At 33.3% G+C, this 13455-nt stretch overlaps 1 protein-coding gene across 1 annotated transcript in view; it reads left to right on the top strand.

Annotated features, from left to right (window-relative positions):
- SNX9 (sorting nexin 9) overlaps nt 1-13151 on the top strand; it is a 33674-nt gene extending 20523 nt beyond the window's left edge. The window contains exons 6-18 of the mRNA XM_039358266.1: nt 620-773; nt 2027-2111; nt 2682-2807; nt 2958-3075; nt 4415-4545; nt 4996-5099; nt 6308-6411; nt 6917-6994; nt 8283-8359; nt 9120-9209; nt 9900-10014; nt 10234-10325; nt 11318-13151. Of these exons, the coding sequence (XP_039214200.1) occupies nt 620-773; nt 2027-2111; nt 2682-2807; nt 2958-3075; nt 4415-4545; nt 4996-5099; nt 6308-6411; nt 6917-6994; nt 8283-8359; nt 9120-9209; nt 9900-10014; nt 10234-10325; nt 11318-11365 (1322 nt within the window). The 3' untranslated portion in view covers nt 11366-13151. The remainder of the gene's footprint in view (nt 1-619; nt 774-2026; nt 2112-2681; nt 2808-2957; nt 3076-4414; nt 4546-4995; nt 5100-6307; nt 6412-6916; nt 6995-8282; nt 8360-9119; nt 9210-9899; nt 10015-10233; nt 10326-11317) is intronic.
- The last annotated feature ends 304 nt before the right edge of the window (nt 13152-13455 follow it).

Below are 13455 nucleotides of genomic sequence, written 5' to 3' on the forward strand. Positions count from 1 at the left end.
AAGAGACTGGACAGCCATTTGTCCAAAATGGTATAGGGTTTCCTATCTGAGCAGGGGGTTGGACTAGATGACCTCCAAGATCCCTTCCAACTTTAATAATAATAATAATAATAATAATAATAATATCATCAGTGGAGGTAGGTGCTAGACTAACTTGCTGACCTCACCTCTCCCCTGCACTTCCTGCTCCCCCTCCATTCATTTTTTTAAATTTCATATTATTGTACTTGTTTATTGTTTATTGTTTCATCCCTTTACTATTGTTATTTTTACATTTTCTATCATTTTTCCCCGTTTTATTGTTGTAAGCTGTCCAGAGTAGCCCCACGATAAGATGGGCAGCAGCAAATAAATTTGACAAATAAATAAAAAATAATATTTGGAATACATCTAAACTCTTTTAAAACTACAGATTTTTAATTCCCATTTCATTAAATTACAAAATACTGAGATGATAGTAGCTTATTTGTTTGACATTTGAGCAGTCCTTTCAGTTTTCCACAACATGCCACTATACTCTATGACTGTTAGGAGAAGCTAAGCTGGAAAATCCTAATTAGTTGTGTACACTCTTTTTAATAATTAGCTGCTCACACAGTTGGTGTCCTTTGTTCTTTAGCAGCGGCTGATGATGATGAGTGGGATGAAGAATGGGATGAGCCAAAATCAGCAGCTACCCCCTATCCTGGTTATAAAGAGGCAGAACCCTCTGATCCAGCAGGGCTTCAACGTGGGAACAGCCGTGGAACTGCTATGAAATTGCCACTGAACAAGTAGGACTTGTAGCATGGCACTATAATCAGAATAGAAATTAAAGAGATATGTATGAATTCCTCTCTTAATAGTTTGAATGCTGTAGTCACAATAACTGATGCATCCTATAAATTAAAAAATATATATGTATTTTTCAGTTGAAAGGCCTAGCTAAGTACTGTAACAGCATCTAGCTGACTGCAAAAAGCCAAGGAGGAATAGGCTTAATTGGTATTTGGATAGGAAAGCATCATGACATTCCTGGGCTCTAGGCTAGACTAGAAAGTTTTTTAAAAATCTAGAAGGTACTGGCAGTCTATGACTCTAATCTATTAACTAACTGGCCCAACAGGAATCAAATTCAACTCAAAGGAGATTTTATTTATTTTAGCCGAAGGAGATAGAAAAATGAGAATGGTATTTTCTAAACTTTTAGTCATATTTTATTCCGAAATAAAAATGTAGAGAGATTCCTTTTTTAATATTAAGCTTACTGTGCCTCTCAGTTGAAATATTTGAATATTGGAAACTGAACAAATATTCAGATGGAATTCTGGCTCACTGGTCATATCATTTGTTCTTATTTTCGGTTGATAGCAATGCAATTAGTTTTAACAGGATAAATTTAATCTCCACATAATAAATTATATCACTAGTTGAATCTAGCTGCTCTAAGGTTTTAATATTTATCAATTTACATTCTGCTTGAATTGCTGAAATAACCCTAGGAGGCTTTATATCCTGATTGTCAATAGCTTTCTCTATGTAGTTACCAAACACTGTGCTAAGAACTGCTTTTTCATCACTTGAAATCAATATTCAATGGAGACGTGTGGCTAGATGTAAATGTGGTCTGATTAGAAAGTAAGATGAAAATCCTGCTATAGACAAATCTTTTTTCATGGGAATCTGTTTGGGATTGGAACAGAGTCTGGTTTATGTGAGAGCTGGTTTCCCAAGTGACAGAAGAGGATTTAAGAGCCCAATAGATGGTGTTTTGGCGGCAGTTGGTACTAACTGCTGCTATCCACTGTTTGTTCTAATTGGAAGAATTCAGCCAATCACAGCTGGCTTAAAAGTGTATGTAGAGATAGACACTTCAGAGGCAGTTGTTAATTATGTTGAGACTAGATCATTTTTGGCTCAAATATTTTATTAACAAGGCCATTTAATCAAATTCGAAAGTCAAGCACCTATAAATCATGGCTGGCATTTCTGAATACAGCAAAAATCCTGTGAAAGGAGATTTGAGTCATTTTATTTCTCTGATTAGATTTCCAGGATTTGCAAAACCTGGAGTGGAACAGTATCTGCTGGCAAAGCAGCTAGTGAAACCCAAAGAGAAAATTCCTATAATTGTAAGTTAATACCAATCTATCTAAAATTTTAACCACTGCATGAATCATTAAATACTTTAAAAATATGAACCACGTTTAAGCAAAGTAGTAAATAGTTAGGATAGCATATGGGACAGTGAAACCTCAATTCTTTCTTTCTGAAAATATGGAAGCCTATAATTCATTAATTCAGTATTGAACGTGGACTTAAATTCTTCATTAACATCCTATAGCATAATTGAAGCTTTTTTTTAAGTTTTAGGGGATTTTTTTTTTTGAAATCAACTTTCATGCTGTCCAGTTGAAAGCATATTGCATACAGTACTTTGATTACTTTTTCTAAGTAATGAATAAGGAATCTTTGGGAAATATTTATTCATGTTGCATTATCTACCTACTCCAAATGAATATCCATTGTTTTATATATAATACTACACCCTACTAAGTAACAGAAAAGTTATTGGAGTTTTATATTTACAAGAGCTAATTGCTTTTAGATAAAACTAGTAAATCATAACAGATCTGGGTAGATATATATAAAAGATATGTATAGCATTCTTAGAATTAATATATAATTTTGTTATTCTGTAGATTGGAGATTATGGTCCAATGTGGGTTTATCCTACTTCTACATTTGACTGTGTTGTGGCTGATCCAAAAAAAGGTTCTAAAATGTATGGTTTGAAGAGCTACATCGAATATCAGCTTACATGTACAGTAAGTGCGTACCAGGACTCTTATCATAGGATATCTCAGTGTTCCAGTTTATTCAATCCTAAATTTAATAATGTTAATGATATAACCCTTGTAATCATTACAACTTTATGGAATTCATATATATACTAATTTTTTTTGTCTGTTTTACAGAACACCAACCGATCAGTCAACCACAGATATAAACATTTTGACTGGTTATATGAGCGCCTCTTAATTAAGTTTGGAACAGCCATTCCAATTCCATCTCTTCCAGATAAACAGGTTACAGGTAAAAAATTTTTATCAAAATCACATGTTTGGCTAATTGTTTATAATTTATTTTTCAGAAATAGAGAAAGAGTGACTACACTTATTGAGAGAGTTTTCAAGTTACATCACATTAAAAATCCAGAAAAATAGAGAAATAAAATTCATATAATTGTGTGGATAACTGATAAAACTCTTAATTATAATTATTCTGCTTAGTTTTATATTTTGTGAAAATATGTAGTTATTTTGTTTTTTACAGCATTCTGACAATGACTTTTCATGGAATTTTTAATATGCTAGATTAGACTACGAATGCCATAGTCAAATAATTTTGTTCCCAGGTCTGCTGTTATAAAAATACAGGAAAAAGAAATTAAGTCAGCAATTATAGCAATAGCAAAAGCACTTAGACTTATATTCTGCTTCACAATGCTTTACAGCCCTCTCTAAGTGGTTTACAGAGTCAGCATATTGCCCCCTCATTTTACTGATTTGGAAGGATGGAAAGCTGACTTCAACCTTAAGCCGGTGAGAATCAAACTGCCAGACTGCTAGCAGAAGTAGCGGGCAGTACGTACTTGCACTCTAACCACTGCGCTACCACGGCTCTTATAAAACCATTTCAGTCATTTATTGGAATTATAAACCTTTCTATGATGGTTGGAGGAGGGCTACAACTTTTGCTCTAATTAACTGGCACTTTTCTCCAGTTGTCTTTCCTTGCTTTATGTAATAATATTTTAAATAAATAGCAGACCAATGCTGTAGCTCTTTGTACTGTTCAAATTGTGAAAAGAAAACTGAGCATGGACACAAATACATTTCCATAATGCTAAGGAAACTGAAAACAGAAAATGTATTTGTTTCCCTTAGCATTGTCTAAAGGTACTCTTGGCTACCTGCTCTGCCATTTAAAAGGGATACAGTTATATTCCTAAAGGAGGAGATTTAATTTCAAAAATCTGCTGACTAGAGAGTATTAGAGAAAGGCATATTTTTGAAAGGAAATCAAAAGGGAGCTGAGATGGTGAGACAGCTTAGAAGATGGATGGGCTTATTGTATGACCCATATTTGCCTATGGCTCACATAAATCTTTACCACTTCAACATTCTTAAGGGAAAACTAAATATTCTATGTCAGCAATCTTTTGCCTTAAGCTGAAAATACTTGTCATAAAAATTAAACATTATACAAAATATATAAATTGAGTATTTTCAGCTTGAGGAAAAAAGAGATAGACATTAGGTGAATTCATGAAATACGCATATTTTCTCAGGCTAGTCAAAATATTTAGTGTTTGATCTCAAAAAATAGCATCAAAACATGGATGATAGGAGCAGTCCTGTTTTGGCTGCAGGACGTTTTGAAGAAGAATTCATCAAAATGCGGATGGAGAGATTACAAGCTTGGATGACCAGGATGTGTCGTCACCCAGTTATTTCAGAAAGTGACGTTTTTCAGCAATTCCTTAGTTTCCGTGATGAAAAGGTAACATTTTACTTAAGTTTTTTGGAATGAATTGGTGGATAAATCTTAATGGAAAAAAATGTAATAGGGAATATTTCTTGTACAAAATGTTTGCTGCGAACACTGATTACTTCTAAGCTGTGCTTTATTTAGATTGTAGTTTAGGGAAGTAGTAAAATAGTGAAACTTGATAGCAAGTCATAATTCACAAACTCTCAAGTGTGTCTGCAGAGATTTCAGAGCTCTTCTCTTTCAAATAGCTGCCTCTTAAGTTTCATTAAATCATTTTCTGTAGCTCTTTCATATATGGTAGATTGTATGGCTCTTATGATCATGGTGATAGGTATACTTGGTCTGCATATCAGCTGTGAAAGAACCAGAAGAGCTTTCTAAGTTCCTGCCTCATCAGGACCACGGGGAAGTGTTCAATACTAGAATGTGCATCCCTCATACAATCATTCTTATATTTAGGAATGGAAAACTGGTAAAAGGAAGGCAGAAAAAGATGAGATTGTTGGTGTCATGGTATTTTCTACTATGGAACCGGAAGCTCCTGATTTGGATATGATAGAAATGTAAGTTACTGGATTCCCCATCTTTGTTACAATAAAACAAAAGTGATGAAAAAAGTACCAAAGTAATGCAAGTGTATCTTTAATCTTGCTAGAATAAGTGTTTTCACTGTAGCCAAACTCTTTTGCTATTCCTTGTGAGGCTCATTTAAACAGGTGTGTATACTAGCAAGCTAATTCTTTCAAGGGTTAACCAAATTAACCCTTGTTATTTTCCATATTGAGAGCAAACGTTGGACTATTGCCAAAGGCATCAATAGATTTCTATGGGCCCCAAGGCCCTTCCGTCAGTTGGAGTCCCCAGCAATGAAAGAGCTCAGGCCCAGTTGGCAGCAATGAAGCACAGAGGTGAGAAAGGGAAAAGGGAGAATTGCAATTGCTTTTTCCTTACAGCAATTAGAGAAGAGACCTGAGTGAGTGTTCTCCAACTTTCTCAGTCACCCAGACTATCAACTCCCTTCCTGCTTGACCAACTCAGACAATGAGACCTCCCTCTCTTCATCTTTGGCCGCCTGAAAGCCTTTTTTTTCTTATGTCTAATATACCTAGTCTGTGGGAAAACATATTTGGCCTTAAACGTAATTAAGGATTGTAAGAGCCAGTCATACTTAAGAGATTCATAATGCTTTTGCTTTACATACTCCTATTCCTAGTCTCCTTTATGGTGAACTCTCTCTGCTTTCATCCATCATTAAATATTTTATAGCATTAATTTTAAAAGTGGATAATGCTAACTGGATTATGTAGAATGTTCAGCTTGAACCAGCCTGTCATGTGGATGTTGTGCACAACTATAAAGCACGCAAGGAGAATTTTCCATGAAAAAAAAATGGAATAGTGAAGAGAGCATGCATTCTTCTCACCCATTTCTAAACTTTTCTCCATGCTGGATAATGGCAGCATTGTGACTGCACTGGGCCAAAAAGACTTTAAAATGTTCTTTCTGAGCTTGCTTTTTCTCCAAGCAGAATGGAGAAATTTTTAATGATTTCAAATGGATTCTTAATGCCAGCAAACTAATTTATTTATATATATATATATAATAGCTTGATAGTATATAATTAAAATTCATCCAAAATTTAAAACTATTTTCAGTGGACAATTACTTGGGAAAAGAAGGAAGAGAGTGTAAATATATAGCTTGCTAGGCAACAGACAAATTAAAGTTCTCCACTGTCTGATTCAGGATTTTTTTTTTTATTACTACATAGTGAACAGAAGTGTGATGCAGTTGGCAGGTTCACTAAAGCCATGGATGATGGAGTTAAGGAGTTGTTAACAGTAGGCCATGAACATTGGAAACGTTGTACAGGACGTAAGTGTTTAATATGTATTTCCTTTAATGATTTAATTTTCATTAAATGAAAATGTATGTTTCACATGTATGTTTCACATGTAAACCTTAGAACTATCAGTGCAATAATCATACATCAAATATAACGGCTTTGCAAAACATATTCACATAAATATTTGTCATAGTAACACTTAAAAATTCTAATTTTAGCAAGCTCTTGGGAAAAGCTGATGCTTTTGTTTGTTATCAGGAATTCAAAAAATATAGTTAGAATACATTTTGATCTGCATTATATTTTTCTGTCTTGGGTGATACTGCTAGCCAAAATTAAGCATTATAAACCTGGTACCAAGAGATACTAAGGAAGTAAAACAATATAGGGGAAATGAAATAGGGGGAAAATGTGGAAGATTTAAGAACTTTTGTCTTTACCACAAGAGGATGTCTAGAAAGTATCTTGTATCTAGTTATTTACTGAAGATGTTTGCCTTTATTCAGATACATTGTAGATGTGTTTTTCTTCCAGCATTACCCAAGGAATATCAGAAAATAGGAAAAGCTTTACAGGGTTTGGCGCTGGTTTTCAGTACTAGCGGTTATCAAGGTATTTTTCAGTTTTATATATATGTATATTTTCAAAACAGCATTGACCTGTTTCCATTTTGAACTTCACAAAAAAGTTTGTGTCATCTTTTTGTAATTACTTTAGCATGATTCTATTTGTTGTTGTTGTTAGTTGCGAAGTCGTGTCCGACACATCGCGATCCCACGGACAAACGTTCTTCCAGTCCTTCCTGTCCTCTACCATCTTCTGGAGTCCATTTAAGTTCATGCCTACTGCTTCAGTGACTCCATCCAGCCACCTCATTCTCTGTCGTCCCCTTCTTCTATTGCCCTCAATCTTTCCCAGCATTAGGCTCTTCTCCAGTGAGTCCTTCCTTCTCATTAGGTGGCCAAAGTACTTGAGTTTCAACTTCAGGATCTGGCCTTCTAAAGAGCAGTCAGGGTTGATCTCCTCTAGGACTAACTCCTCCAGGGGACTCGCAGGAGTCTTCTCCAGCACCATAGTTCAAAGGCTTCAATTCTTCTGCACTCAGCCTTTCTTATGGTCCAACTTTCACAGCCATAGATTACAACTGGGAAAACCATGACCTTGACTATACGTACTTTTGTTGGCAGGGTGATATCTCTGCTTTTTAGTATGCTGTCTAGATTTACCATCTAGATTCTATTTGTAGGAATCAGATATCAGGTTCAGAAATTTGTTTTAACTCAATAATTGCTACCAGTAAATTCTATTTCAATAATCTAGATATTTCAGTTTACATTTGTGATTTCTACTTATCACAATAAATGCTATAATCAATGTATAAAAAATGAATTAGATCACAACAAAATAGGCAATTCAGTAATTTCCGTATTTTTGGATTTGGGGGCTAATAAACTTGCCCAATAATAAAGGATTGTGGTATTTTAATCTAATACATTTAAGAGGCTACTTATTGCTTATTCCTAAATTACATGTGCTATAAGAAATGTAGCTATTTTATCTCTTATATTTAATGGGTCCAATAAGAAAAAAAGTGAAAATTACATTCTAGTGTCACCTAATTTCTGATTAATTTTGCTATGTTGACAATTACCAAAATCAATATTTTCCTCGCTGTCTGCATGTTCTACATCTTGACATTTCAATCAACTTATAAGTAGAAGTTTTTATTAAATATTGACGTAAATTAATGAGTATTTATTCAAAATCTTATTGAACATGGTAATAGAAAATTATCCACGAGCAAATATATCTTAAACTGTGTTTTTAAAATTAAATATTGCTAACAGTTGTAGACTATATATAAAAAAACCTTGCTGAAATATGTCATTGCTGTTTTTAGGAGAGTCTGACCTCAATGAAGCAATAACTGAAGCAGGAAAAACGTATGAAGAAATAGCCAGTCTTGTGGCAGAGCAGGTATATTCTGTCTTATTATAATGAGAAAACTATCTGTGTGTACACAAAGGGTGGTTTGTGTGCACGCGCATGTCTTTAATTCTCTCCCCCCCCCCCTTTTGGGCTCTTGTCAACTGCCTGGACTAGTTCCTGCAGTTTTCTGTTTGCCATTGCTCCATCCTAGGCTGAAAGAGAGTGTTACCCAGGTGGCTTTGTGCCTAAGGCAGGACTAGAACTCATAGTCTTTAGTTTCTAGTCTGATGCCATAACCAGTACACCAAACTAGCTCCTGCATAATTTAGCATTATGTAAATTGTTTATTGCTGTATTTTCTGTTTGTTTTTTCTTTACTCTGTTGATTACCTTACTTTTTTTCAAGTGATATAACGCACAGTGACTATCAGGTTAGCAAAACAGTTTTAAAATATAACATATAAATATTTTAACTTTAAAAGAAAAACAAGCTTCATGGGGTTTTTTTTAATAGTCATTTATGTGGTACCTTCCAGATAAAGTAGACAAATTCTTAGAATTAAGAGGGGTAGATTTTCTTAAATATCTGAAGAAAATACATTTGGTAAAGATTGTAAATGATTTTTAAAGGAATATTAAAATATGGAACTGTCCAATACATTACACAATTATGTATATTTTGCATCTGGGTTGTCCTTTTGAGCTATCACTATTTTAAAAGTATTTTTCTCTATATTCTGTCATTTTACTTTAATTATGGATTTATTATGGCACGGTATTATAGAATTACTTACTATTTCTTTATTAGCCAAAGATGGATCTTCATTTTCTGATGGAGACCAATCACGAATACAAAGGATTTCTTGGTTGCTTTCCAGATATAATAGGTGCTCATAAGGTGAGAGACTATGTAGTATGGGTTTTCTAAGAGTAAATGCTAGTTATTTTAGTATCAGTAGAAATTTTAAAGTCAGTATGAACCTATTCAGTTCAAAATGAGTTTATCAGAAGTATTTTATTACAATTTATTTCTACTGGTATTTTTAATGTCATCACTATATTTTTAACTGCACTGGAATGCCCTAGGATGATTGTAGTTTTCTTTCTTAGGATGGATGCATACATTTCAGAATGATAAAAAAGTTACAAAATCATATTATGGCTTTGTATTATGTATAACTTTGTAATGAAATAAATACCTATTTGGTCATTTACCAATATCTGAAAAGCCTGTTTTTTTTAGAAAGAAACTTTGTCTGTTGACCAAATTGATCTCATTTTAGTTATTTGCTAAGAAAGAACCAAAGCAGTTAATATAAAACCTAGCTGGAAATGTTGAGATGGGTTGGATGGATAATAGATGCTACACATGTCACACATGCATAAGTATTGTACTTAATATGTTTGATTTTATTTATGGTTGCCTGGACAAAGGCATTTGACAATATTCAGTATCATTACTGGTCACGCTTAATACCAGGTTTTGCAGGTTAAAACATTTTTGAAACTACTCAGGGACTGAATGATATTATTGTAGCATTTGAAATAATTTTTCCAATGATGGCTCATGGTATATTTTTCTTAACAGGGAGCAATAGAAAAAGTGAAGGAAAGTGATAAACTGATTGCTACCAGCAAAATTACCCCCCAAGATAAACAAAACATGCTGACACGTGCAAGCATCATGTCTTATGCATTACAAGGTAATGTTTTAGACCAGATGGCAGCATCACAGCAAAATCTTCTGTGATTCTTGGAGTCTGAACAATTAAAAATAAAGCACAATATAGACCATGCCCCCCCCCCCAAAGGAATACTCAGCCTTGCACTAAAGTATCTTTTGTTTAAATGTCTAAATAATGAATAAAACTGAAGGTTTTTAAAATCGGGATATAATAATGTCACCTGGCTTTCATTAACAGCGGAGATGAATCACTTCCACAGTAATCGAATTTATGATTATAATACTGTGATGCGTCTGTACCTGGAACAGCAGGCACAATTCTATGAAACGGTAAGCTGTACTGAATATAGTGCTCTTTTTATGTCCGTCAGTTATATAGTTACTTGTTCTTCTAAATAGAGTGGAACTCTTTGTGCTCAAATTTTATTTTATACATTTAAATATTTAAATAGAAAGTTTAGTGAATATTTATAGTTTTATCTATTGTTTCATAAATCACTTGTGAAAATCTTCACTTTAAAAATGTAGATGTGTAATTATTTCCCTTTGTTCCCTTAGAAAATGCTGCTTGGCACTGCTAATCCTTCCTGCATTGCACATTTTGCATGAGACTTTTGCAGCTGGCACTTTCTTTTTGGCTAGGATGTACATTGAATTAAACTTGGCAACTCATTAGTAATTCTTTCATTCGTTTCAGAGAAAGGGGAATGGCTAAGATACATGCAGTTATTCTACTTAATTCTCTGTAATTTTACCCCCTGAATCCCATACCAAAGAGGCAGAGGAAATGTAGTTTAAATTGCATTTAACTCCTATCCAGAAGCTACTGCCCATTTAAATGAATATATTAATATATAATATATAAACAGACCTGAATAATATTGGTAGCTGGAGATTAATATTTTCACGTATGCATTATTATTATCAATCAGCTTTTTAATCACCTGTTTGCAATGAATTGCCATTTTAGCTAGATCTATTATGCCTTTTTTCATCTTTGAAATAAATTAGCCAACTTTGTTTGCACACTGGTTTTGAAGAACATAGTGAAATTTACCCAAGTTTTATTTTTGTTGTTGTTGTAAAATATATCATGTCATGGATTTTAGTATCGCAGTCATTAAGTGTGCTAAAGTATGCTTCTGAATAATTATATTTTTTTGAATTATTGTTTGGATTTATTTGTTTCTTATGTCTATTTCATGCCACAGGGACAAATTGTGTAACATTCTTTCTTCCATGATCTTTAAAAGCAGATTGATGGTGGGGGAATTCTGAGAGCATTCCAGGGTCCTAAGTTTTACATTCCCTGTGTGTTTCAGATTGCACAGAAACTGAGGCAGGCTCTCAGTCGCTTTCCTATGATGTAGGTGAAGGCAGATGAAGAACAACAACTCCAAAGTGCTTTTTTGATTATTGATGGGGGAAGTGCAAATAAAGAAGTAGAAGACTTTGCCATCCAAAAAGCCTTTTTTAAAAAGATAATTTCTAAAAATGAACCTTAGAAAAGAAGAAAATCTTTACATCGTTAGCCTTATAGCCCTGGATATTTATCATTATTTTTTACCCTACATGTTTTCCTTCCCTAGCTGTTATTGAAATGAAGCTGGAAAGTACTGTATTTGATGAGACTAAATTGCCAAAGTTGGTTTGCCAGATACTAAAAAAAAAAAAAAAAAAAAAGATATATTGTTCTAAACCGGAGTGGACAAACATATGGATATTTGGATTTTTATTTTTTTTTTAAGTTTAACTACTTTGCCCATGTTAGGTAAGAGTTAAGCATCCTAATCTCTTCAAAAGCATAACATGATCAGATCTTAAAAGGATAAGAAAGCCAACATTAGGATCTATAGATATATAATTGTTAAACTGCCTTCTAGCTTTCAGGTAAGTTCTATGGAGAGATTCATCCCATTTCTACTATAGCCATAACATTAATTTTCTGTAATATATATAAATATATATTTATATGGATTACTTCTTCTTAAGGGCTGTTCTTGTACCTCAGATGCCTTCTAAGGCTGTGATATTTTCTTCCTGCGTTTATATACAGTAGATACAGATACTCTGAACATCTGGAAAAAACTGTTCCATCCAGTGGTCCAAGCCATACACACTTAACAAATTATCAATTTATGTATTAGGGTTTCCCCCCTTTTACATCCTTACATTTAGTAGCACATACCTAATCATAACCAACATGATAGGAAATTTTCTAAGCTCATTGCTGTATGTTGAGTCCTTCTGTCATAACATGGTATCTTGTACTGTTTCATCAGGAAAATTAAATCATTCAGATTTAAAATATAGGTTAGGATTAACAGAACATTAGTTACTTAACAATGGACTCTGCTTGCAATGTTAGGTTCAATTCATAAATATCAATTTATATGTGGATTATAGGTCACACAGACCTGAACTGTGAAAAACTGAATGAAAAGATATATTCATAAACAAGCCATTGAGCTAAATGCAGCTTTCTATTTAATTTTGATTGAGAAGAACTTTGCTTTTTTATTATCAAGCAAGTGCTATATGCATTCTGAAAGTTTGTCTTAATATGGCATTGTCATTCTGTTCCAGTAATTATGAGATCAATAAATTATTTGAATCTGTCAAATGAATAGGCCTATCCAAACCAAACCACATCAAATTAGAATGTAATCTTGACACAAATGCTGTTCTTTGTTGTTTTCAGTGATATTTTTTCCACAAACTTGTTTTATTTTTAATTTAGTTGCCTTCTAAAATTCTATAAAATGTTATATAGCCACTGAAATAAATGTACAAATTGTAAAGAATATGTATAAATGTTTTACACCAAATGTAATAAAGATTTCATCTTGCACATAGAAACAATTTATAAGTTAACTGCAAAGCATATAGTGAACTTAGGGCACTTTCTTCACTGCACCATTTTTTTCAGCATTTGTATCTATCTTTGTAACTGGTTTTCTGGTGATTATTTTTCATGAATCTGGGTTAATCCTGATGACAGAAGTTGCAGATTTAACAGTTTTTAAATAGGCAAACTGGGCACAAAAGAGCACAAACCATTGTTTCATTGTGAACACTATTTGGAATTGGCAGGTCTGTAAACTTTCTAGCAAATGAAGTCTTGAAATTGATAATAAATATTTATACAGATGAGATGCTTTGCTTTTTTTCCCGTGGAGTAATTTACAACTCAATATAAAATCTATTATCTGCAAAAAGTGTTTTGTCTATATTCAGAATTTATTCATTTTTCATATTAAGGAATGTTCTTTCCAGAAAAATACAGCATAACAGTGTGTTATATGCTATATTTGACTTAGAACAGATTTTTTTCATTTCTGAATTCCCTCTAAATTACTTCATCAAAGAACCTCGGGTCCACCAAATACCAAATATACTTTTCCCCCAACAAAAAATTAGGTGTATATCTTGTTATATATTAAACTTATAATAATGCCAT

This window comes from Crotalus tigris, unplaced genomic scaffold (assembly GCF_016545835.1).
Source record: "Crotalus tigris isolate CLP2741 ecotype Arizona unplaced genomic scaffold, ASM1654583v1 scf7180000019007.31208882:3723066, whole genome shotgun sequence".
Taxonomy (NCBI): Eukaryota; Metazoa; Chordata; class Lepidosauria; order Squamata; family Viperidae; genus Crotalus; species Crotalus tigris.